Here is a 27,840-nt window from a genome sequence, read left to right as displayed (position 1 = left end):
ACAGTTAATGAGCACCTACACTGACAACATTTGACCTACACCAGATATTCACACCATTTAAGGAGCAGTGACAAATACTGGACCAAAAGCAAAGATGAGTCTATTTTCTGAATTGACTGAAATGCAATCCACAACAGCTAAATTTAGGGACTGAAATTTTCTGCCTTAACAGACATCAGGTAGTGTGAGGAAGACATATCCTTTACCATCCAGAGTTCCCAGTTTCTTTTCAGAATATTACTAATAAGGAGAGAACACACTAGTTTGTTGGGTTTTTTCATTTTTAATCATTAAAATAGACAAGAATTGGAATTTAAAAATATTTACTATTTTGACAACTGTCTCTCTCAGGGACAGAAATTACAATCAGTAAAAATTCTCAAGAACTGACAAAAGCTTCTCAAGAACCTTTTGCAGGCTGTAGGCCTTTTCATTATGTTCTCAAGAAAAAAATCTTAGTTAAATTCATTGAAGGTGCTTATTATGATTTAATACTACTTGAGAAGAGGTAGCAAGTTTTACACATCAAATACAGTGATTTTACAATAAATTCCTAGTATTAGGATCCTGAAGTTGCAGAACTCAAGTTGTTTCATACTTTTAAAAGATACTATACATTATTCTTTCTCCTGCTTATCAAGGTATGTGCAAGTTTTTCCAACTGTATTGTGAATTCAGACAATCTGCGAAGAACTTTCTAAACATTTGTGTTGTTTCTTCTGATACGAAAGAGCTTTTAAATGAACCTTTTTACAGTTCATAGTATTAACCTTTCAGAATAGCCACTGTAACACAAACTAAGGATCAACGGTAAGCAAACGAAATCAGTATTAATAGCTACTAAAATTATTACATGAAACTGCACTCATGTTTCTTGAATCAACCAGCAAATCAAAGGCTGGCTTCAAGTCAAACCAACTGAAAATAAAACCCACTGTCTAAGACCCACGAATTTAACTTGATTTTTTCATAGTATCTATTACCTTTAAATATGGCAAAGTAATGTCAGATTATGTCACTCTACAGACAGTAAATCACAGTTGAGAAACAATTATCCTTATAATGCAATAAATCATCCAGGAATCTAAAACATGTTCCTATTTTAGACTAGATAAAAAACAGCCATTTAATGAGCTGCATGTATAATTCCAAAATAAGCCCAAAAAATCCAAGCTCTGATTGCAAAAAGGAGATTTGGCCGGAAAATTTTTCAAGAAGCTCTGCAAAGGATGTAGAATCTGCATTTATGGTTTGCTGAGGGGTGGATGGGTAGAATTTGGAGGTTTTTGGTTTGGTGTTTTGGTTGGGGTTTTTTGCACAAATTGAGGCACTGTGGTCTCCAATTTCCCAACATGCACTGTACAGTGAGCTCAATAAAACCTCTGTTCAGCAGTGAAACAGAGAGTTCCTACCCATTGGTGGATCTATTCCACTACCTGCATTTTTCTCCCCAACAATGAGCATTCTCTAAGATTTTAATTTAATGTCTTCTCTTACATCCTGCAAGATAGAGGAATACTGAAAACCTTAGAGATAAAGCTCAATATTGAATAAAGACAACCTACCATGGTGGAAGGGGAGAAGATAAGTCTTGTTTTATTCATTATTGAGAGGATCTCTGAGGCTTTCATTATTAGTATTTTTAGATAAGAACATACCAATGAAAACCTGTGTGACCCACTCCATATTAAATAAAAACAGACTTACTGTACCTATCTCCCTGCTCCAGTGCTGACCAGAGGTGTTACTCACATTACAGGTCCAGTGAATGCTGGAGCATCTCAGCGCGAATGCAAAGGCTGTGACCATGGGTCAGCAACTTCAGGAACCTACTAAACAAACAAAAACATGGAATAGAATCTGATAATCCACTAACTCAGTGCCTGCATAACGTTGGGAAGGTTTCACTGCTCAGAATAGTTAAGGACAAACACTCTGATTATCTTTAAAGTGATGATAAATTATCCAGTTACCTCTTTATATTTTTCAGCAAATCTTCCAAATTTCTCTATCATTTCAGCCACAAAAATAACATCCATCTTATCAGAAAAATTTGCTGCTTCAACAGTGTAAGCCAAGAGCTGTCTTGCTGTTGCCACTGCATTAGTAAGGTTGAGAGGCATCTACACAAAGAACAAAACACGAGCATTTTGAAAAAGTGAAAAGTAAGTACAAGGTAGAGACATGTCATCAATTAATAAATAAGCATTCTCTCAAAGAGGAGAGCAATACCCACAGGGATCACTGTGTTTCAATCAGCCAAAGACTACCATCTCAAGATTTTAAGCAAAACATTTCTTACAAGCCAGTGAAGCAGCATTCACATCTGCAGCCAGAAAGTGGGTTTTGTGCTATTGTCCTAGAAGGCAGAGCTATTGCACCAAAAAAGGAGCAAAAAAATCCAAAACAGTACTATCAAATGCTTGTTTTCATGTTCACCAAAGCCTAGGCATGACAACAGAAAGCTCCTAAAATATAGCATTTTAAAGCAAGAGAAGCCAAAACAAACTCAAACACACCACTGCTGTAGCGTTCACTCTCAAGTCTGTAATTATAGAAAGCATTTGGAATGGAATACGCACACAAAACCCAAGACAGATCTCCTATGACAAAGCTCATGACTTGGTTCCTGAAACAAGCTCCATGCTGGAAAACTCTTCACTAAATAATACACAACATCAACATGCCTGAGCTAGCAGGGACTGAAAACGGAAAATTTTACATAGCACAGTGGAAAGCTGTGCAAATGTTATCAGCTCTTGTTCAGAAGCTGTTTATCCATGATAATCCAAACTAGAGAGGCTCTGTCTCCCTGGTTTTTGGTGTTCAGATATCTAGTCTGCCTTACTGAATTTGGAATGTGCTATATAAGCACAACTATGTCTTTGTCCTTGCTGGTCTCAGCACTTGTACATAGAATTAAATGCAACTAATGGAAAATAACTTTTTGTCAATATGCTAAAAGTCATGCATTTAAAGTGCAAATAAAGTTCAAAGTCATAACACATGCAGAACAAATTCAACTTTCAAATTCAGATATTCTGTATAATTTCTTTGAACTTTTTTCTTTAATAATGAATTTATTTTCACCTGAAATTATAGCTGTTCAGTACAGGAACAAGAACAGTGAAATATACATGTTCTTGTACAAATGTTACAAGGGTGTAATTCCATTTTAAACTTAGACCCTTACTCCATTTAAAATACTTGGTAAAGTTCTAACATTCCAAACAGCTCAACTACCTTTTTGTTCAAAGGCTTTAAAGATGCTTATAATACCATTACATTCGAGACCTACTCCACATAAAAACGCAGCTCTACTGAGTAAAAACCAACTCCTAAACACAAAACTTGACACTTCTCCCTTTAAAAAAAGAAAAAATTGAAAGCTCTATTTCAGCATGGCATCTGTTTTCATGCATTTTTAAGTAAATAATAACAAGTTATTTACTTCACACATGAAAATTATACTTCTGCTTTTCGCATGATACCAGTCTAACCCACACATTTTAAACTTCCTATCACAAAAGCTGGCAGCATTTTTCCACAACATGATAAATGTTGGCTAACCAAAAGCACTTATAACAGGCTTAAGTATTTAGGTTCTAAAGCAGTTGGACTACAGCCCATAGGCAGGAGCAGCACGGAGAAGTCACAGGTCTTGCAGGAAAAGGTGGATTTCCAGGTAAGAAAAAAGCAAACCAGTAGCATCAAAGCAAGCACTCAAGCCAGTTGTGTCCCAAAAAGGGACGGACTAATCCCCAACATCATCTCTCGCCTGCTAACCACTCATTGAGAAACATCACCCTTCATTTCAGACCTTAAACATGTTTCTTGTGACAAGCCATAGCATGCACCTCTAGTGCTAGAAATATAAAGCAGTAAAAATAATTATGTCAACTGATAAGTTTATCTTGGGCCAGAACAGGCATTCCCTTTCTTTTCCTTCCACCCTTGCCATCTTTCTAACACCAGTGCTCACGGGTTCTCAGGGAACCAGAGCTATAAAAAGCTATGTCTGCATTAGTAATCAACGAACACAGAGGGAGCAAGTCAGTAACAACACATCGACACAATATGAAGTTCAATACTTTTGCCTCAAACTGGATTTAGCCCAAGCAAGTGGACATCCAGACTCCATTATGTATATAAATCTAAGACATCCAAAAGGAAAAATATTAGTTTAGATCCCAATTGTCTCAGTTAGGGGCTGTGATGCTTCAGATAGGCACTGTGAAGTTTATTCTAAAAGAATGTGATGTCACTGACTGAAACACATGAGACCCACCCAATGCACAGAAATCCTGCCCTGGGGTCAGACAAGCACCACCGGTCCCATGTTAAACATGGGTGGTACCAACATCATCAACTCAGGTGACCAAGCTGTATTATTAAAAACAAAAAAAATCGACCACCAAACAAACTCCAAAATGCCACAGCAAAAACAATGTCATCTTCATAATTTCACCTGTTGCACTGATCTGACAGCATACACTGGAAAACAAGCTTAAACCAGAGCTTCAAAGCTTTATGGAGTAATTTACAACACAGTACCTACATGTACAAGGTTGGTATATCACTGCAGAACAGCACTTGTGAAAGTGTGCATTAACTAGATAAGCCTCAAAAGGAGCTTGGAGCTGAAAAATTTTGTTTCATAGCTCATTTAAATTCTAGAATACGCTCATATCCTGGTAAGTGCTACCAGATTAAAGAAGCCTAGTTAATATTCACTGTTTTCACTAGTTAACTCTCATTAGTCACACCAAATCTATTAAAGATTTACAGCAACAAAGGCAGAACAGAGTTCAACCACTCTATTAATATAATCAAAAGAGCTGTTCTCCATTACAGCTTAAGCCTGCCTTGTTTCTCTGTAGCATGTGGGCAGACAGAGCACGCAGTCGACCAAAATAATCATGACAACCACCATTTTTTATGTTTTACACACAAAGAATAAAATTTTCCTTGCACTTTCCATCTGGAGGCATTCAAAAGAGATACTAAATCAAGCTCTTAACCTAAACCTACAAGTTTCACTATAGTACTCAGAGGCATAGCTCATCTAGACCACCAGTATTACCAGGTTAAAAAAGATGAAGAGTCTTTTGAGGTTTTATTTTCCTTAATTGATTTTTATGATTTGATTTTAAGGAAATGCACAAATTACCTGATTGAACATGTAAAGAACTCGAGTCACATCATTTGCATATTGGCACCTGGAGTAGTCCTCGTCTGCCCAGTACCCTCCCCTGTCGCATCTGCGCCAGGCTCTTCTCTCATCTTGTGAGCTGCCAGGATATATCCCACTGCCAGCAGAATAACGTGTACACAGCAGGTATGCTGTGATGCCTGCCAATGTTCTGGGCCACCTGGGGAGTCAAAAGGAAAAAAATCCCACATTTAGATAAATTTACATGACAAGTAAATAAAAGGATTAAGCACTGCAACATGAAATAAAGAGACACTCAAAATTAAGCATCTCTAAACTATTTAAAGGGCCACCTTGGCTCCTCTTCAGTATTTTCAAGCTGTTCATATTTGTGTCTATTAACACAATGAGTTCTAATGCTAGCGTGTTTTTTTTAATTCTTTCATGAGGTTTCAGGTGGAGAGAAGATGCTTATAAAATAGTTAAAAATAGTTTACATTTTTTAATAAAAAACCTTGCCTACTTCATGAAAAAAATCCCTGTCAACACTATCTAAAAACAAGCTGAACACTAGCTTTCTACTTGTCCTGTTGACATGCATCAATGTAACTTTCAAACAATTGCATTCACATCAGTGCCAAATTGCAAATATGAGCAGAAGATATTTAGTAGTACTTAAGAAATAGTAGTAGCAGTAGTACAACCATTTTGACTGATCCTGCAAACAAACAAAATACCAAATAGAAATTAATGGGAAAACAAATTGCTCATAATGTTAAGAAAGTAGAAAATAATTCCTTTCACTGAAGGCATGTGAAACTAAGCACGTCGTAAGAAAATCTCTAACATTCTCTCCACTTTCTCCTCTAATTTTACTGTGAATTTCATCTGCATAAACATATACACAGATAAAAAAGAAATAAAGAATAAATACAAAAATTAAATTGCAATACAGCTTTAATGCACTGATTATTCATGAGACCAGAACTGACTCAAGGAAAAATAAGAATAGAATGAAACCATGCCTGAATTAAGCTGCAATGCTGAGAAGAGAGAAAGACAGGGGAAAAGAATGCCCCACTTCTGGGGCATATGCATAAGGAGTATTTTATCATTCAGAACACTAACACTTAAATTTCTTAAGTTTCAAAAGTAAAAAGGACACATACCTAAATTTTAGAATGCTACATATCTCAAATTCAACAACCCAACATAAAACATTTAACTAAAACTGAGAGCAACTGAGCTTCATTTGCTCATCCCAGGTTTTCTGTACCATAAGTACAGTCAAGCTCCTTGAACAGCCTTAAGAGCTAATATACATTTTCTCAGTTTTCAGCATTTCAAAAGGCCTTGCACAAAGCAGTTGCATCCAAAAACTGAACTGGTCAAACAAAAAATTCTGGTGGATTACACTGTGATTCAAAGTTTCCTTTTTTATCTGGGCTGGATTTTTTGGAAATGGCCATTTATTTACTGTTATCATACTAATTAAGAAATGCTCAGAACATATCTATCTTTGACAAAAATAAAGAATTCTATGTTTGCAGGAGTATGAAGTAAACACCTTGAAGGATGTTCCGTTTCCAGGAAACTACAAATTTAAGTAATATTGCCAAAACAGACAAACTGAACAAGTCAGCACCATTTTTCTTCCTTATTCATCAGTTAAGTAACTACTCTTACTGAAGATGCTAAGATTTATCACAGTTCTTCCTCAGAGAGCTACATCCAGGGATGGACCACGGCAAAAGGTTACACTTCTCAATTGTGTTAAATAATAGCAGAGATAAACCTTTTGAGGTATACTGGAAGTCTTCTCTATCTCAAATTCCTACTTATTCTTCATCAGTTCCAACAGGTATGTTCAGTAATGGAAGACTGACTCTTATTTCAGGCCATTTTGACCATTACTTAGTTTTGGGCAACAAGCATCAAAAAGACAGTTGCTGGTGGCATCCCTATATTGCACAGGTCATGGCAACAACTACAAAAGAATTCAAAGTCAGTAAGAAATTTAATGCAAAAGACTAGACGATAAAGAAAACAAACTAAACTAGAAAACAGGGACTTAATTTTAAGTGCCTTTTATAACAGCTTTGGCATTACAGGCAACTTCTCTATATTGTAGTGATATAATTTTGTTACGACACAGAGACTTGTTACTGTGACCATCACCACAGTATTTGAACACTGAAAGAGACAGAAGATTATCTGGGTATTGTAGCAAAGCTTCATCCAGCCTAGCAAATAAGCATTCACTTAAATTCAGTCTCAGGAACCACTTCAAGTAATTAACAAAAGTGTCACCATCATACATTACCAGAAAGGAAAACTTACACCAGATTTCATGGCAATGGAGGTGGTTAAAAGAAAAAAATTTAAGGCTAATAAGCACAGATTTTAAATGTCTGGAATTATACAGAGCTATTTCAGAGAATGCAAATTAATTTAAAAAAACAGGTACGGATTCTGCAATGGGAACAGAAGATTTTTACAATCTTTTCTCCAATAAGGAAGAAAATGTAGCAGAAAGGACAAAAATCTTCCTTCGAAAAACTAACAGCTTGTGTCACAATCCCAGTAGTAACTTCAGTGCAACATTTACATGCAAGCTAGCAAGCTAGTGAAAACATCACATTGGATTGTGTCTGGCCAACTCTGATCATGGAGAGAACAAGTTACAGATCTGCTGGGGAGGGAGGGAGAATGAGAGGCATAGGGGGACACTACACATGTAAACTTATCTCTGAAATTTCAGTAGGAACAAATTGAAGTAAATTCTGATTCAACACAGGCTGGAAAAACAAGTACAAAGATAAAATACTTCTATGTTCCCAATTTTTACGTTTCCATAATAAGCCTTCAATGAACGAAGCCAAAAAGAACACAGGCAGATGAGGACAAGTAATAAAATCAGCTGGCACAGCTGTTAGAAGACATGCAGCCCCACAAATACCTTGCATAATACACCCAAACCTTCACTTCCAGAATGCAGAGTCAGGTTTCCACAAATATTGCCACTGGAGTGCCAAAACATAATTTCCAAAACCATTTATCAATGCTGAAATTTTTTAATTAATTTTCCACATCAAAGATGCCACTTTGAAACGGGTATTTGTCTCTGTCCTTACAGACAATTTTCCAGAAGTTGTATTTTTCCAAAGCATTTTCAGTTAAAAGTGTGGTTGGCTCAGTTTTGACTGAATGTATCGCCTTACAGACTGAGTGTCACATGACCTTAGGATAATTTAAATGCTGTGGTCCTGAGATGTTGCACGACACAACATCCAAGATGAATATTTTTACTGAAAAATGGCACATGCTGCTCCTTTTCTCACTATTCAGATCTAGTGGTACAGAATTAGAAAAAGAACACTTTCTCCTTGGTTTCTCAGACTAGGACTCAAATGAAAAACAAGTTTTTCAGGAGAGCTTTAAATACAATGTCTTTAAACAAGCATGATTTCTAAGCTGTATGTATCTTCTGGAACTTCTGTAGCCATCACACAGAAAAATGTGAGTTTCAGTGTTTAACACTACTGCAAAGATTATTACAAGATTATTTGCCTTTTCTCTCTCTTCATATCTCCACTTTGCCTATTTTTATTACCCCTCTCTTTCTCTTTTGTTACTGTCCTTTTATTCCTGTGGAGTTTATTTTGCATTCCTACACAGCACTTTATCATCTTTTGCCATAACCTTCTCAAAAGAATACAAGTAATGCTAGGCAGTCTTATAGTCTGTGCTACCTTTAGAACACATTTCACAGAATCACAGAATATGCCAAGGTGGAAGGGATCCACAAGGATCACTGAGTCCAACTCTTCACTCTGCACAGTACTATCCCCAAGAGTCACACCATGGGAACAAGAATATCATCTAAATGCTTCTTCAACTCTGTCAAGCTTGGTGCTGTGACTGCTTCCCTGGGGAGCCTCTTCCAGTGTCCAGCCACCCTCTGGCTTTTAATATCCAACCTAAACCTCCCCTGACATTTCCTCGGGTCCTGTCACTGGTCACCACAGAGAAGAGATCAGTGTCTGCCCCTCCTCTTCCTCTCACAAGGAAGTTGTAACTGCAGAGAGGTCTCCTCTCAGTCTCCTCTTCTCCAGGCTGAACAGACCAAGTGCCCTCAGCCGCTCCTCATGCGGCTTCCCCACAAGGCCCTTCACCATCTGCATTGCCCTCCTTTGGACACTCTCTAATGGCTTAATATCTTTCTTACATTGTGGTGCCCAAACTGCACACGATATTCCAGGTGAGGCCACCCCAGTGCAGAGCAGAGTGGGACAATCCCCTCCCTCAACAGCCTGGTGATGCTGTGCCTGATGCCCCCCCAGCACACGGTTGGCCCTCCTGGCTACCAGGGCACTGCTGACTCATATTCAGCTTGCCATTGACCAAAACCCTGAGGTCTCCCTTTCCACAGCACTGCTTTCCAGCATCTCATTCCCCAGTCTGTACATACATCTGAGGTTGCCCCATCCCAGGGGCAAATTCTGGCACTTTCTCTTGTTGAACTTCCTGTGGTTGGTGATTGCCCAGTCCTGTAATTTGTTGAGTCTCTCTGTAGGGCCTCTCTGCCTTTGAGGGAGTCAACAGCTTCTCCCAGTTTTGTGTCATCTGCAAACTTGCTTAGTATGCCTTCCAGTCCTATGTACTAGTTACTTTTAAGTAAGATGTTGACGAGCACAGGGCCTAAGATGGAGTCCTGCAGAACCCCACTAGAATTTAGATATCTACAGACACATTTTACTGTTGAAACCAGTGTATTACTTGTATAATGACTTAGAAAGCTTTCTACTAAACCAGACATAGAAGGTGGGCAATTTAAAACTCACAGCTTTCTGCTACAATCTCACACACACAAAAACAATACAAATGCACAATGTCCCGAAGAGAAATGCTTTTGAGGAACAGTATTCCCTTGTCTTCTCTCCATTCACAATACCACTTGTACGGGTACGAGTTTGTTTGCAATCCAGTGGTGAAGGAGATAGAGAAACCGATTCCAGCTTTAACTACATTTCCCTTACTCCCCATTTTTCCTAAACGAATATTAAGCTGCACCATTCTCAGTCATGACCTGTTTTCCTCCCAGTACCTGTATGAGATGACCTGAGAAGGCATTCTCCCTTGTCGATGAAGCTGGAGAGGACATCCCTACAGCAGGGCTCAGAAGGTGCTTAATGGCATGAAATTCTCACCATCCAAACAAAGGTCATGTAAGTCTGTATTCTTAATTTCTTGTGAGTCTAAGCTTGAATATCTTTCACAGTTTATTTAACTGCTAGCAGAAGTGCAAATTGGGACTGTATTAACACTTATTTAATTACTCTATAATTAGATGCTCAAAATTTATCACATATACATGAGAGTAGACAGCTGTGGGGGGAAAAAATGGTTCATTTACTTTTAAGTACTGTAATTTCATTTCGGGGAAAAAAAAACCCAGACAGTGAAATTATAAAAGAATCCTTTCCTTCATATGTATTAATTCTGTTTTGAAAACATTCATTTGTTTAAATGAACAATAACTTTTTTACAATGAGCTTTTATATCATAATTTAATTAGCTCACAGATAGCCCTGTATTTTTTTCTTATTACATCTAATTCTCTAAATTCAACATGATAATTACAAGTTTAAAATATATTATATCCAGTGAATAACAGCTTTCAAAAAGACAATTCTTATATTTAAGAAACAATTCTATCAACTACCAGCATAAAATTACATTAAACAAAACAGTTAAAGGACTTACTGAAGCAGAAGTGTTTTAACATGCAAACTGTACATTCAATTGATTGGTTCCATATTCATGGATATTACCTGAGTAAGACTTAGAAGAATATTTAATTTAAAGAAAACAGATTCCATGACGAAGTTTTTGCCTAATCTTTATAAACTATGCTAAACTATTACTAAGCCAAAGACACTGAAGACAAGCATCGTCTTCCGCTATCTCAGTTTCCCCATCTCTGCAGGGACGCGGGAAAAAAAAAATCTAGATGCCAGTTTTGAAACACCTTCCAAGTTACAATGACTAACCAGTTTCAACTCAAAAACTATAAAATCAAATTCACCTAGGATCATTTACAACCATCTGCTCAGAACCATTTTCTCACTAGTCAAAGCATTATTTCCATATGCTCTCAAAGGTGAAAAATTACTCTTTATTATTACTCTACCTAAACTATGAGTGGAAGTCTGTTATAGTAAACCCTGGTATCATGAACTTTTTGATAAGCTGAACATTTCCTGAAATCTTATTTCTTTCTACTGAATTCCAGAGGGAGTAAATCCTATTACACTGAAAAGTCACTGAACAGCACAGGTTAATTTAATGGAAAACACTTTGAAATAAGCCTTTACCATCTGTTTTCACCTCTAATGGCAAATCAAAGAAGAACAATTCACACTTGGATCATAAAAAATGCATAAGTGATTTAAATAGATGTGTTCTTTGATGAATACAGCATGCATCTGTTTGACTTTCTTTGCCTTTTATCTTAAGCAGCAAGTTCGCATTTTCTAATGTAATGCTTATCCCTGCAGTTAAAACCACCATAGTGCAAAAAGATATGCACAAAGTTTCTTACATAAATAATTCCCTAAAATGTGAAAGTGAAGTTCTTCAGTAGTTCCAAATTGCACTTGTGCAGCAAGTGATCTTGACACAACTTTCTTTACTAATAGTTGCTCGTATTGCTTTCTTCTCAAACTGTCCAACTAATGAATATAAAGAAGATGAACTTGGAACTAACACTATCAGCCAGGACTTTACCTAAATTTTTGCTACAACTGGATAAAACCTATTGCACTTCAAAGCTTGTCTTGTCTCTACCTTCAAAATTATGTCCCAATAACATGATTTAACTTACTTTTCGTTCCTTAATATAAAAGATCTATGGTCTTAAATTAACTATAGAAAATGACTTCAAACAACTCTAAAGTACACAGGGAAAGGAAGAAAATTTTGTGTCAACAAAAGACCAAGCAGAAGATCAATGCAGCCAAGCAGCATAAGAAAAGTGAAATGAGCGGATAAAAGCGGTTTTTACAACATTAAGAAACCCTATGCACCGCAGTGAACACAATGCTACTACATACATTAGTTCTCAGTAGGAGCTACTGCAGGGAGGTACAACACAGAGTAGTTATAAAGGGAATTACCTTACATATAGAGAATCTATACAGAAGCTATCTGTTAGAGCTGGCACCTCCAGGAGTAACGTGTTGTTAGAGTGACCAGCAGCAGAAAGATCAGAAAAGGGAAAACAGGTGAAAAGATAAGAACAAAAGATAAAATACTCTGCAACAGCCAATACAGTGGAGTATCAGAGCTATCACTACAGTGCCAACAATCATTAAAAGGAAGCAGTACTATTCACATTACTTACTCTAATATAGTGATAGAAACCCTCGAACTACATAGTATATTACTCACAGTGATTCTATTGTATGTGAGCAGAAGGATTTTAAACAGAGAATGATAAGCTGGTAGAAATCACACTGTCAGTACATGGTCCAACTCTAAATTACAGGTAATCTAAAGAATTTTAATTCTATTCCAATAATTCAAATGATTTTTCAAATGTCATAGCTTAATTTCAGTTTCTTTCAAGGATCTGTTAACAGGCTGAAGGTTTATTTCATGGTATAGCTTCATGCACTGCTGTTAATACATAATCTGGAACAGTTAAAAACTTACTACACACCATTTACAAGCTAATATCCACATAGGTTCTTTGAAAGCATAAAATCTTAGTTAAAACCAAAATTAAATGAATTTTCCTCTTTAAAAAACCCCAAGGTTACTAACCTGAAATCCCCTTTATTGTTCACAACCCTCTCTGGAGGGCAATACTGTGCAGAACTTTCTAATACCACAATGTCTACTGTCCGTGTGTTATTCCCACGTCTGGTTTGTATGTGGCAACCCCAGTTTCCTGTGGAACCAGCCTGAATGTTTGAGATTGTCAATGCACTGGGAAGATAAAATAAACAAATAAAACCCAACAGTCTTGCAATGAAATTTATATAAGCTTTACCAAAAGATGAAGTACAGAAATACAATGAAGAAACAACAAATTACATGCAATCATGAGTGATCTTACAAAATCAGAGTTATCTACAACTCAAGGTACTCTAATAGAGAATTATTTACTATTCTTCAACCTCTCAATATTGCCAAGAAAGGGAAGTAAAAGCACAGTCATGGGAAAAAGTCTCTTGACTGCAGAAAGAAGAGATGAGAAGTCCAAATTCCTTAAGTGTTATCAATGGTCTTCAACACAAAACTTTTAGTTTTTCCACAAAGGCCAAACTAAAACAAATTCCTAAATGCATGATTTGTTATAAAGACTGAAGAACGAATTCCATATTATAACTACAGGATATATAACCACTCTGTAGATGCTGAATAAGTCAAGAGTAAAGAATCCAAAAGTAGTTTAGTTAAATCCCTTGTTTTCAACATTTTCATCATTTATAATTCTAAGAGAACAAATGTACCCTACCACAAACATACTTTACATGAACTGCACTGGGTAAAACTTGAAGAAAATTAAAACCCTAGTGCAAACAGTTCTGGGCAACCTGCTCTAGCTAATCCTATTTCACACACATACGTTTGACTGATCAAATCTCTAGACCTCCTTCCTTAAACTTTAAAGTAAGCAGCAGATATGTCAAGTTACAGACCTCCTTCCCTGCTTGTGATGGTTCTGTCTACACATGTTCACTCGGTGAGAATACGAGTGGACTTTACTGCTTATGGAAACAGTCACTAAATCAGAGCAGAAAATAAGGAGTAGGAAATACATTTTGTCACTATGGATTCACCTTGCAATCAGTGAGCAATTATGAATCATCTTTTTTTCAACAAAAATACCCTGGGACTCATCAGTTTCCACTATCTTCCCATCCTGATACCACAAGACTTTCATGTCTTGATCAATATACGAAGCCATACACTGGAAGGGCAGACTGTCTCCTTCAAACACAACCTGACGATGAGATGGAGTCATATAGAAAGATGGTAGTTCAAGTGGTGGTTCTAGAATTCAAGAAATAAAACCACAATTAATAGTAAGAATCTGATATAGACATCATTTTCAAAAGAGAAAACAGTGAGTATCAATTATTGATATAATCTCCTTGTAAGTTACATCCTGCAAGATTTATATAAACATTTAATGCATCAAGTATTGAAAAATACAAATTATCATATTCTTTTTTTAAATGTGTACTCATTTAATATATTTCAAAAGTTTTTTGGTAGCCCACATCCAAAAGAATGAAAAAACCAAATTGGAAGGAAAAATATATTTATGCATTTTATTTCTTCACAGTTTCTCACTACTAAGACTTAAAAACCACAGAAACAAATATTTTTTTTTATTTTTACAGATGGAATAATTGTAATACAAAAAGGAAATTAAGTAAACTGGTCATGGTTTCATCACAAGAAGTCTACTCAAGAAAGGAATCAGTGTGTAGGAAAGTAACTCATAAAATTAAGATCTTTTTAACTTCAGAATTTTGGGGTTAGAATAATTCATACATCTAAATATAGAGTAGCAGAAAAAAGGAGTTTAGAGAATGCTACTCATCCTTTGTTTCTACAGATTAACATCCACAATCATCAATTTACTTATTTCCAAAAGCAAGCAACACTGAATGACAACCTAATTTCGGCCTTTGAAAAGGAGTCACTATTACCACGGTCGTTCAAGTGCTGAACTTTAGAGATATAAAGCAAAGCAGAAAAAGTTTGTTCATTAATATTAACAGAACATGGAATGCTTTAGAAAACATGTATCAGTCGTTGGGAGTGCTTACCACAGGTCAGAAGCTCCTGCTTAACACCGGTCACCATCTGTGACTGAAGTGACTTGGGATAGGCACACTTAGTCTCACGTACAGTTATATTTCTTTCTTTTAACCACTGATGCATCCACAGTATGTTGCAATCACAAAGAAGATAATCAGTTTGAAATTCTCTGCAATAAAAAATAGGTATTCACAGTGACGAACAGCAAAATGTCAAGGTCTGAAAACTTGACATTAATAGCTGCGTGATGCCTCTCGTTGTCACAGGCACACAGAGAAGCAGCATACTCCAGGATACAGCTGAGTTCCCTGCCTCTGCCCACTGGAACATACTCTAATCCTCTGCAGGTTGTGGGCTGAGAGCAGAAGGACATACTCCCTGAGAAGAGGAATTCTCTTCATAAATGAGGAATGTCTAATACCAGCACATGAAAAAACTTCTAGTAATTTCCTTCATGCAGGGGGTTCAAGCATATGCACCATCATAACTTAAGAACACACTTCACTGCTTAACTTTAAAAATCAAATGCTTAAACAATAAAATCAACAGAAATATAAAAATAGCTTCTCACCCATTTCATTTTCCAGAACCACTAGTCACACAATTTTAGCCTGCTTTATGAAAATCATAAGGCTCTTAATTGATTCATAAGCTCTTCTCTGTATAATTTAGTACTTTCTACTAAAAAAAATATACCTGTCCCCCCCATAGATGTCTGTTGAATCCGCTAAATTAAAAGAGATTAACGTTAACTAATTTTGTCTGTTTGGGAATTAATAATTTATCTGTTTAGAAACAGTTAAAAATATACCAAAACATATGGCTACGTCTACACTGTTTGTTACACCTAGTGAAAACTTTTATTTTGCAAATGTCTAGAGGATAACACAACATCACAGGCAGAACACTTCAAACACTAAATCAACATTCCTGTGAAACTCCACTTGGTGTTTGTTCACAGGAATTCCTCCAGGTACACACATTTTTAATGGCAACGGTTATATTCAGGTTCTCCTGTCAGATCTGTGGTTTCTTGGACAGTGGCCTTTACACACACAATTACAACATGAGCAATAACAACTTATGAGCAATTAAAAGAAGCTCGATAAAGGAAAGAAACATTTGCTTTTATAAACAAGAAATTAACCCAGTGTCAAAGCCAGAAATCAAAGCTTTTGAGAAAGTCCCAGTACAGTGAGCCAGTTGTCATGACTACCAGGAGAAATGCAAGCTAATAATGAGCACTGATTTTTTGTCATTTACTTTCTTCCATACAAAAGATTACAACTCGTGATACTAAGAGAGTGCAAAATAACATGAGATTGAGATGTAACCATTGTTACATGTAACAAAACTGTAATGCCTTCGAAGACTATGATCTTCCTTTAAAAGTACCTGTTCCCTTTGTTATAGAGGTATGAAATGCTATCTATTTACCATAAATAAATGTAACATACAGAATAAAACTTCTGGAAGCCCAGATGCCAGCAGAGCTCTGTTCTTTCAGAACTATGTAATAGATAGTGTGCAGCTTTTTAAAGGGGTTGTATAAACATCTAAATATCTGTACATACATGTACTTGCCTGTCCTTATTCAGGGGATAAAAAACACTGTTAGGAGGATTAAAAGTACAAATACAAAGCTGTAGTATAGGCAAGCATACATAGTATGTTTTTCTGTTATGAACACACGGGAACATGCAAATAAAGATTACATGCGGTATGTACTTACAGAGACTTCAGTGAACCAAGATGATCAAATGTTCCCTGTGTAACTGTAGAAAATAGATTTCCAGAAAGATTCCTGAGAAATATAAGTATCATTATTTGAATCTTAGGCTCAAACAACTGACATGTGAAACATAAAAAAACCCCCTTCAAGGTAACACTGTTTTTTAAAACTACAAGATACTATTATGACACTCTGTCATAGTTCACAAGTCTAAGAATAATAATCAGGTATCAATAGCCTAGCAAAAATACCAAAATAAACTATTCCCCAATACTTCTGGTGTAGGTGAAGAATTTTAAGATTGTGAAAAAAAATGTGAATGCAAATACTTTATTTTTAATTAAAGCAATAATAAGCACATGCTGAGCAAAGCTTTCAAGAAGCTTAAAAACTCTATTCACAGTGAACAGATGTGTTCCTATTAACACGCTGTAAGAAGCATGTTTGATCCATCAGAATACTTTTTAAAAAATATTATACATATCACTTCCTATATATAATAGTGATAAGCACTTTGTGTAAGGAGCCAACAACCAGGGCAAGGAAACATTCCATAATCATACATGTTATTCACTTAAAAGCAAATGGACAACTACAAAACACATGAGAAATCCAACTAAACATACCCACACTGATGCCACTTTAGGAGGCATGGACACTAAAAGATTCTATAACCCTGAAATATTTTTCAAAGGAAAATATTTTGAACAGTTTGCTAGTTACTGCCCTCTCTCTTGCTATACCTTCCAACAAACTGGAAAATGATTGCCTGGGCCACCAGAGCACCAAATGGTATGGGGTTTGGGTTGGCCCCACTGCTCTTTCAGCTTGCTGCTGAGTGAAAAAGCTGCCTGTCTTCTAAGTGCACACTTAAACTGCTACCCTTAAACCAAAGAATGTTAACTTACATAAATCTAAAATGTAATTGTATTTATATAAAACAAATTATACTTACAATCTAATAAGGTTTACAAGTCCTCTAAATATATCTGCATTCAGGCAGCCTATTCTGTTATTAGTTAAGTCTCTATAAATAGGAAAAAGGAAAAATTAGAATACACTGGTTTATTTTCAAATTAGATACAGTCTGCTAACAGAAGCATTTGAACTCGCATTTATGAGTAACAGATTGCACCACATATGTATTTGGTCTTTTTCAGCAAAACACACAAGGTACTATTGTATGGGTATATATACATGAATACAGACTCTTTAATGAACCTCTTAAGTAACTACAGTTTGCCCATACACAGTTCAAAGAGCCTCATTAGCAAATTCCATATTAGAATAGGATGGGCTTACATCCCTACCACATAAATTTTCATATTGATGCAGCATATTTATTGTATGTGACACGTCATTTAATTTTTAATGTGTCAGAGACCTATCCCAAGGCATGTATTATACATGAATAAGTCCACTTGTATTTATACTTGGATAAATATTTAAATGCTATATATTTTTCACTAGGTCTTAAATCAAATTGTCAAAAATTCTTAAAGGAATAAAAATTAAGCTTGCAAGTAGTAACAAACCAGAACTGGTCCTTCAATTTTACTTTTAAGGTTTTCAAAAGTGCTATTACCTACATACTTTCCTTTTAAGTAAGCCAGATCAGCTGACCAGTGACAAATGAACACATATACTATAAAAAAATTAAGAAGGAAAGACAGGGTGGGAGGGAGGTAGTGGCAAAATCACTAAGACTTAATATTGTCACAGATATTCCAAAAAACTGGACTGTTAAAAAAAAAAAGAAAATCATCATGCTGACATCTTGTTTTTCTAGTTTCATCTGGTACAGAACTTTTACAGCCAAGGCATAAATCCCCCAAAAATGTGTTAATAGGAATGTTGGCACAAGTTGCAATGAAACAGCATTAACAGTGCAGTAACTTCAGCATATTAATAGCAAGGCACTCTATGTTCCACTATGATCTATGGAAAACAATAATCAGAAGGTGTTTAACATTTAACAAAACACGACTTGATGGCATCAAAGCTCTGGATAAACATTCACTCAGTGATGTTTCAAGCCACTGAAATACAAGAAGAACGGAATAATACAAACGACTGCCAGTAAGAACAAGTGAGACTGCCAGGCCACAAGCAGTGGATGTTCTTCAGTCATAAGACTGAAAGCAGGTTTTCTTTTATACATGTGTGTATCTGTGTGTATAAATTTAGACAGCATATAAATATATATTCAACTTTTAATATATAATAGCTTTGCTGTCTAAATTTCCAACACCTAAGACTCTGAGGGTTTTTTTGTATGTGTTGTTTAAACTGACTGGTTAGATATATTACTTACAGCCTTTTCAGAGATGAAAGCCCCAGAAAAGCTCCTGGATCTACAGTACTAATGAGATTGTTCTTAAGATCCCTATGGGGAAAAATTAAGACATTACAGTTACCATAAATTACACTTTAAAACTGATATACATGCATGAAGATACACCAAACTTCCCTAGCTTGTTTGACAACTTCCAAAAAAACCACGCAAAACTAACATCACATTTTTACTAACTCTAACAGAATCTTTCAAAATCTGTATTTTAACTATAAGGGGGAATAGAAACAACATGTGTATTCCCTTAAATATTCTATCAGTTCATATCACATGAAAGAGCATAGAGTCAACGATACTTTGCCACAGTGTCTGAACAGATTACAGTTATGCAAGGTGAGATATTTGCTTATTACACAGTACGATACTGTTTAGCACAAGGTTGTCTTCTTTAGCCTATCCAATTTTCAATACCTCAGTAGTGCCCAGCCTACCAAAAGAAGCAAAACATGATCCTAAAAATACACCAAAGACACAACACTGAAAATTTCCACCCACATTCCTGGCAAAAAAGCAAAGCCCTAGCTGAAAATCCCAAATAAAGTGTGTGGAAAAAACTTCAGAGCAGATTTTTAAATATTGTTTCCAATGATTGTAAGGAGAACTGTAAAGTAACCATGACATTAAACTGCTTTACTAATTGTACAAGTGATATAGGAGTTTTAAGTCCTAACTTGAAATATTCTGCAGATACAGCTGAATTTGAAAGGTCACAGAAAGCAGCTGACAGCATCTATAGGGTTTTGAACAAACGTGATCAGTGCATGAAGACTAAAATTATTTTTACCTCCTTATTCACCCAAGATTTTTATTGCACTACTATCCGAAACTTCACAGACACTCATTAATACAAGTAAAATTTCTCACTCCTCGGTAACACCTGAACATTCTTCATTTGAAAAGAAAATTAGTAACTTCATTTAAAAGCAGTGTTTTAATATGCAAGACTAGAAAAAAAATCTCCTAAATCTACCACAACATTAAGAATTCTGCCTGAAAGAGAACTGCACAAGAGGATTATATCTACCATCACACAGATATGCATGACTGAAAATTCAACTCATCCCAAGATTTCACAATAGCATTTCCTTCAGACAGATTAACAAATCATAATACACCAGTGTCATGGCATGTAGATCACACTTGAATGCTGTAAATAAACATTTTAAATACTTGAAATACTTTGAATTTACCTTGCAATACAGTAAATAATTTTCATATATACACTTATTCCAACTTTATTTCCTTGCCCTCTATAGTGGCAGTATCAGGAGCCTGAAGAACTGGCTCTTTGAGCAGGCTTATAAACACCGTACCAGACCACGACAAATCTGACAATATTAAATGTTACTCATAGCTTATTTACCATCAGTCTTTCGGGCAGCAGGGAAGAAAAATTATACTTACTGTTCATATCTTAAATTTTGGCTTAAAATCATATAACTCCCACTTAAAATTTCACTGTTGAAAACACCAAAGGAGAAAAACCTTCACATCATGGCTTGGAAATCCACTAGTCCAGGCTATCAGTGATCTTTAATTTCACTCTGGAAATGCAAAGATTGCTCCCTGATACAGCTCTTTCTTAAATCCTTTGCAATGGATTCATATAAATGAATGTCAAAAGTGTTAGAATTTTCTCAACCTGCAACTACAGCAGTTGTGGAGTCTCAGGCTGGGTTTTTTTTTTTACTCCTCCCAGTGGCACTCCTTAATAGGCAATAGCTATGTATCCATCTACCAAGAAGTATTAGAAGAGGGAAACTGTGAAATAAGAGATACCTAGAGGTGTCACAATTAACAGAGCTAACTAACATGGCTGGCAGCTCTTCAGCTGCCAGTAGAAGATGTTCATACACAGGCTGGTACAACTGCCAGAACTCCAGCATCTAGGACAGTTTTGACATGAAGAAATTACAGTAATGGTTAAACGAACACACTGATATAATTCTCACATAGAAGGGAGGTGGGGCAAACAATCTCATTAGAAAGCTGTGTTTGGTTTTCAAGTTTTCATTGTTTTTAACACGCATAAATACTTATAAATAGTTTTAGCAACAGGAAGTTAATAATCTCAGACATTGATTTTAATTTCTTTTGGCAAAGCTCAACCAAGATATAGTTATAGATAATTATTTATCCAAATAGAAGAAAATCTGTCCAATATAAATCCAAAAGAAGAATATTTCAGTTAGGGTAACATCTTTTATCTTATAGTAACTATATTTTTCACCAAGCAATTAAAAACACTGCTTAAAAAAAAGGCAGTAAAGCAATCTGACACTGATAACCTATTAAAAGATTCTTAATTTCTCCCTAAATTTAAGTAAATAAGGATGCCCCATATTTATCAGTGAAGGCGACTAACTGATGTTATAACAGTAGAAAAACTTGGGGTTTAAGAATGTATTGAGGTCAGTCATGTAGTCCAAATTCTGGCTCAAAGTACAACTAAATCAGATCAGCTGCTCCACTGTAACATCCAGTAAAGTCCGGAAAACCTCGAAGACACAGATTTCACATCACACAACTCTCTGACCATTCTCATTCTAAGAGATATTGCTGTGTCCAGTTGGAACAGGCTTTAACCAAAACCATGATTAAGTGGGCAAACAGCAACTTAACAACAAGCAATAATATTTTTAAGGCTGGAACACCACACTTAATGTTCTTGTTAAGATGTGAAAAACACCTTAACGAAGATAACTTAAATTTAACTGTGGTTTGCCATGTAAAAAAGAAAACATCCTCTAATTTCATTAGACTTTATAATGATGTTTCAGTAGCCAGTTGTCTATGATTTAAAAGTTAGCATGACAAACTCAGAATTCTGAGTCAGAAGGGACACACGAGGATCTTTAATCAAGACCAGCTTTTAAGTGAATGGCCCATATGGGGATCAAACCCACAAGCCTGGCGTTACTAGTACCATGCTCTGAGTGCACATATACACACTAAAAAATTTACTGCTTTCTACCTCAGCACAATGAAGACTGTCTTAATTATTAATAAAGCATCCTGCAGGCAAAAAACAAACTATGCATATATACATATACTGACATGTATACATTATTTAGCTTTCTGAACTACCACTGGATATATTATCTTTTCTTCCTTAACTCAACTTGAAAATGAATGTCAGACAGGAAACATATGAGCTACCATGGACTCCTCCTATATGAAGTGCCTTTTCAAAAGAGAAATGAAGGAAGAGGAAAAATTAAGTAATTACAGAAATAGGTTACACATTATATAAAGTCAGCCAATCCTTCCCACAGCTCTAAGGGTGTAGACTTTTTGCATGCAAATCCCACAAATGTTCAAGACTCAAATTTTAAGTTTCACAGAATCACAGAATGGGTCAGGTTGGAAGGGATCACAATGGATCATCTGGTCTAACCTCTCTGTTCATGGAGGGTCACCCTAGAGCACATTGCACAGGATTGCATCCCGAGGGTACCTGAATATCTCCAGTGAGGGAGACTTCACAATCTCTCTGCACAATTTATTCCATGTACAGTCCCCTGCACAGCAAAGAAGTTCTTCCTCATGTTCAGGTGGAACTTCCTGTGCATCAGTTTGTGCCCTTTGCCTCTTGTCCTCTTGTCCTATTGCCTGGCACCACCGAGAAGAGCCTGGCTCCATCCTCCTGACACCCTCCCTTCTGACACTTAAAGGCATTCATGAGTTCCCCTCTCAGGCATCACTCCATTAAACTGAACAGGTCCAGCTCTCTCAGCCTTTTCTTGTAAGAGAGATGTTGTAATCCCTCAGTCATCTTTGTTGCCCTCCAACAGACCCACTCCAAGATCTCCATGTCTCTCTTATCCTGAGGAGCCCAGAACTGGACACAGCACTCCAGATACACCTCACCAGGGCTGAGCAGAGGGGCAGGATCACCTCCCCTAATCTGCTGGCAATGCTCTTCCTAACGCACCCCAGGATATCACTGCCCTCCTCTTGGCCACAAGGACACCCTGTTGGCTGCTCGTGGACTGCGTGTTATCCACCAGGATTCCCAGGTCCTTCTCTGCAGAGCTGCTTTCCAGCAGGTCAGCCCCTCAACCTGTACTGGTGAATGGGGTTATTCTTTCCCAGGTGCAGGACCTGCATTTGTCTTTGTTGTTGAATTTTGAATTAATACCAAAACATAGCATAACAGTGTCAGAGGAGATTAAAATATTCAGCACCTTTTTGTACATAGACTTTTATTACCATTTCAGACAAAGTCTTTGACCTGACGTTGTTATTTGCATGGTTTTTTACCTGTAAAGTACATGTAGACATAGCATAGTCATTTCCTACTACAATTAACAAACATTTCACCCTCAGTAAAGTAAAACTATTCTTTTGGTAAACTTATCACCTTCTTTCTAAAATAATGCATTAACAAATTCACAATTTCATAAATTAACTTTATGAATAAATAGATTTGAGATTGCTACTTGGGGCCATCATTTTTAATGTACTACCTCATAGTTTTGGCACATGCAAACTACAATAAAAAGGGAATCTCTCCCTTTCAATAGTAACAGTGAAGAACTGCCAGATGTGGATAAAGTCAAGAGATTACATGTTTGAGTAAAATGATAACCTAAGTGCAATAAATTGCCAGCTGCAGATACCATATATCCAAATTTACCTGAAAAATTGATAAAGTAACAGAAACCATTTAAAAATATGCACATTTTCATTCAAATGTCCAATAATTAAACAGTAGAAAACAAGTTTAATATGTTAACAGATGAGTTATGAAGTTGTGATTATTGATTAAAACTCAATCAAACAATTATTATGCAGACGCATGTTCCTGGCATATTAATCTGATTTAGTTTTTTTAAAGGCTTCAGGTAAATATATCAATACCTCTAAATGCTACCTGAAAACTACTATGGAGAAATGGCATTTTTGAATGTCTCAATTAACTATTTATTAACTGAATATCACTATTTATTAACTGACTTTGTTATCTCTGTTTCATCTCATAATTTAAATGTGGGGAAAAGAACTTATCTACAAAGAAAGAAAACATTCATAAGGAAACAAGGGGAAGTACAAGAAGAAAAAATAAAAATAAGCAAGAAACTGTCAGAAAAGTGCAATTTTCAAAGCATGTGAGTTATCACAATGAACAATAAGGAAAACTGCTGAACATCATGTGAATGTTTAAAATAGTTACTGTGGCTTTCAACTCTTTTCTTTTACTCTTAATTATCCATTTAAGTTTGAAAAATTATTTTAGATAGTCGTTTCTGTCCAAGATCACAAGAGCATTTAAAGCAGAAAAGTTTACTTTTACTATAGTTAAATATCTATTGCTTTTAAATAAGGCCTACACGTACAAAAAAAATCATTAACAACCTGTGTACCACACTAGTTATCCCTCCATTTAGGATGAAGATACCTGGCCATTATTAATTCTTTGTTGAATAACTAAATCCTACAACAGTGTTATTCAGATGAGACCATAAAAAGTGTTATTCAGATGAGACCACCATACCTTCTAAAATACTGCTATACCAGCTCACTTTAAATGATCAAAACATGATGCCTTCCTGCTGTCTTTTGCTTTCCATGAAAGAAGATATTAAAATAACAAAAAAACCCCCAAAACACCTCACAAAAGAAGACATTAAAATACCTTATATAAAACACAACCCTTAAAAATGACAGAAGAACGCTGCATTCTTACAATTTTAAAGAAAATTAGGACTTGGATTCATGGAGAAAACATAAATTATCATCTCAGTCTAAGCAGTGTTTCAAGTATTTCCTGTCTGAAAATTGCAATGAGTTTCAACTAACAACAACTGTCAGCAAATGCCTTTATTACCTAAGCAAATGCCATCGCTGCTGATAACCTGGCTTCTTTGGCACAATGGCTTACCTCTTCAATAAAGCTCAACTGCCAGTGCGAAGAAAAATCTTTCTTCTGGTATGTGGGAGAGGGAATGGTGGAAGTGTTTGAATTTATTTAGGCCAGGTGACTGGGACTGGAGCCTTAAAGTTTTAGAGGAAGAATAAAATACTTTTAAACCCCTGAAGCAAGAAGTCATTTGGAACCCTTCCTAGATGCTGTGAGATGATTATGAAACTGGCTACTTTCCCAGTCAAATGGCCCAGAAAAACCCTTATCTCTAAAGTTTGTGCTTGCTCCCAGGTAGATCAACCTGCCAATCCTGACCTTCTACCAGCTAGAAAAAAGCTGACTATAACAGAAGCTACAATGTGCTGCTTCTTATCCCATAGGCAACGTATCATCTGACAGGTAAACTGTAAACAGGAAGAAAAAGATATCCAAGAAGTTATTCCCATCAGACTCCTGCCCCCCATACATTCGGTATATATCAAAGTTTTGAAGAAAGCAGCAAAACTTTTAAAATTAAAGTCAATGGATTTATAACAAATCTAGCCTCTCTTAGAGGGTCTAATACATCTTCTTCCCCCACAAATATACTTTGCAATGGTTCGACAAAGGGTTTGACGCTTCATAAGAAATTCAAAAAGTACTTTTCTTCACAACCAAAGTTTTTGTATTATGAAACCACCATCAACAAAGTAAATCCATTTGTCAAAGCATTCCAATGAACTTCCCACTGAAGCTCTCTCACTTGCAGGTGAGATTATTCTGCTTTTGCTGTTACATGCCATTAATGAAGAGAACGTTTAACTATGTTACCTCTTCAATCACAAAAAGAAAAATAAAAATAAGAACACTAAGATATTTTGTTTTCAGAATTATTAATGAAATGTAAACAGTATATCACTTAATTTTTAAAGTGAAAATAGATTTTTTAAAACTACTTACAATCTTTCAAGAAGGTGTAATCCAGAGAAGGAGCCATTTTTCAACTCTGTTATTTTATTGTTACTCAAAATCCTGTAAAACACAAACAGTCAAGAATATATTGTAAGTTTGGTAACAAAATTATTTGCCGCAGCTGACACTTTTGGTGTAAATCTTTTTGCTTAACAGCCTGTATATCAAACTACAATGCCTAGCTCATTGTCTTGAGGTGTATACAACAGCACTCCATCAATATTATGAAGGAGAAAAAGAGGACTTTATGCTCTATGCCCTAAGCACCATGCAAGCTTATTATTTAACATTTGAAACAAAGTACACTCGTCTAGGATTATCCTAATAAAAAACCAGAATTGGTGTAGTAGAATATGAAGTATTAAAAAAACCAATCTGTACAATCAACATTATTTTCATCTGTACCCGTTTTGGATTTTCCAAACCAGGCAGCATATTGCCTATTTCCCATTTACTCTGCTGCTACTTTCAGCTACTCACACACACACTCACTTCTCCCAGGCTGTGCCACCTTTCCCAGCCATCCTTCTCACATTCATCCTACTCCTCAATGCAATCGTTTTAAAACATCTCCAAATAAGCTCAGCAAGCACTTCTATCTACCCTTTCTTCTCTTTAAGGACCACCTAAGTGTGAATTGCCTTTTCCATTGAAATAACTGATCAGGTCCACCCTGTCAAGTACCGCAGCCTCCAACCACAGCTGTCAGCAAATGCAAATTATCCTCAAGGTAGGAAACTCTTTTCAGAGGTAGATGTTTCCTTATTTAGAAGGACCTGCTTTCTATAAAGCTACATAGTTCTCTGTTGCAAAAAAAGCGCCTATTTTCCTTTTGAATCACTTAAAATTTTGGCATCTGCCAAACTCCTTAAAAAAGGCTTTGCAGTACAACACTCTGTTCCATAAAGAATGCCTCATCTCACCCGTTTTGAAAACACCTCCTGCCAGCTTTATTTGATGTTCCCCACTTCTTACAGTGAAACACGCAGTAATCAATTCCTACCTACCCTCTCTTTACCACATGTAATTATGCAGAAAACTAGATGTCTCTTTACAGATGCAAACCTCATGTTTTACTTAATTATTCTTCACATAAAATTCTTAATTTGTGCCACCTTAAACATTTCTGTGCTCTTTCCAGCTTTATTACATTCAAAAAATGTGAGGTAAGACCATCAGAACTGAAACAGTAGTATTCAACACACAGACAAGACACAAAATCTACACAGTGAAATAATGATGTGCTTCCTATGATTTCCCTAGCAATTCCTAACATCTGATCTGCCTTTATCACTTGTGCAAAGAATCATCTTATATATTAAGACAGAACTTTTTCACACCCAATATATTTTTCATTTTTTCTACAATGTGCTGTTGCTGCCGCCATTTTATTGCCCAATTAATCCAAAATTCTTTGTTTTGCCCTCATTTTTATTGCATCACTCAACTCACCCAACTGTATCAGCCGCTTACTCACAGTCTTACAGGTCATTAGGAAATTAGTTGTACACTGCAGGTCTCTATGACGCCACTCCACTAAGAAAGAACCATTTACTTCCACACCCACTTCTTCCCTCTAGAAAGTTAACTGCTGATAGCATAACCCTCCCCTTAAGGCTGACATAATACTTTCATCAAATGCCTTTAGCAAGGAACTGAGATACACCTTTTAGAAAAGCCTCTATGTCTCCTTGTAACAACTGGATCATCCTTGTCAATATTTTGCTGATATTGAAGACCTCCAAAGAATTGTGAGGAAGAGCTTCCCATTAAAGAAGATGTAAATTTTCCATGGTACCCATACCTTTATCCAGGTACCCATATATTTATTATAGATTTTACTGATTTGTTCTACACAAACATCAGACTTGGGACCATGTAGATAGTGAGGCACTTACAAAAATGAGCATTTGTCATTCCTCTAGACCTCAGAAATCAAGTTAATT

At 36.1% G+C, this 27,840-nt stretch overlaps 1 protein-coding gene across 1 annotated transcript in view; it reads right to left on the bottom strand.

Moving 5' to 3' along the window:
* ADGRA3 (adhesion G protein-coupled receptor A3) overlaps positions 1 to 27,840 on the bottom strand; it is a 54,505-nt gene that overhangs the window by 16,110 nt on the left and 10,555 nt on the right. Inside the window, exons 2-10 of the mRNA XM_071556702.1 lie at positions 25,883 to 25,954; positions 19,039 to 19,110; positions 17,680 to 17,751; positions 16,725 to 16,796; positions 15,001 to 15,161; positions 14,002 to 14,215; positions 12,980 to 13,144; positions 5,171 to 5,372; positions 1,974 to 2,123 (exon numbers count right to left, since the gene is read on the bottom strand). Of these exons, the coding sequence (XP_071412803.1) occupies positions 1,974 to 2,123; positions 5,171 to 5,372; positions 12,980 to 13,144; positions 14,002 to 14,215; positions 15,001 to 15,161; positions 16,725 to 16,796; positions 17,680 to 17,751; positions 19,039 to 19,110; positions 25,883 to 25,954 (1,180 nt within the window). The remainder of the gene's footprint in view (positions 1 to 1,973; positions 2,124 to 5,170; positions 5,373 to 12,979; positions 13,145 to 14,001; positions 14,216 to 15,000; positions 15,162 to 16,724; positions 16,797 to 17,679; positions 17,752 to 19,038; positions 19,111 to 25,882; positions 25,955 to 27,840) is intronic.

Source organism: Pithys albifrons, chromosome 5 (genome assembly GCF_047495875.1).
Source record: "Pithys albifrons albifrons isolate INPA30051 chromosome 5, PitAlb_v1, whole genome shotgun sequence".
Taxonomy (NCBI): Eukaryota; Metazoa; Chordata; class Aves; order Passeriformes; family Thamnophilidae; genus Pithys; species Pithys albifrons.
This window is presented reverse-complemented; position numbering and strand designations above follow the sequence as displayed.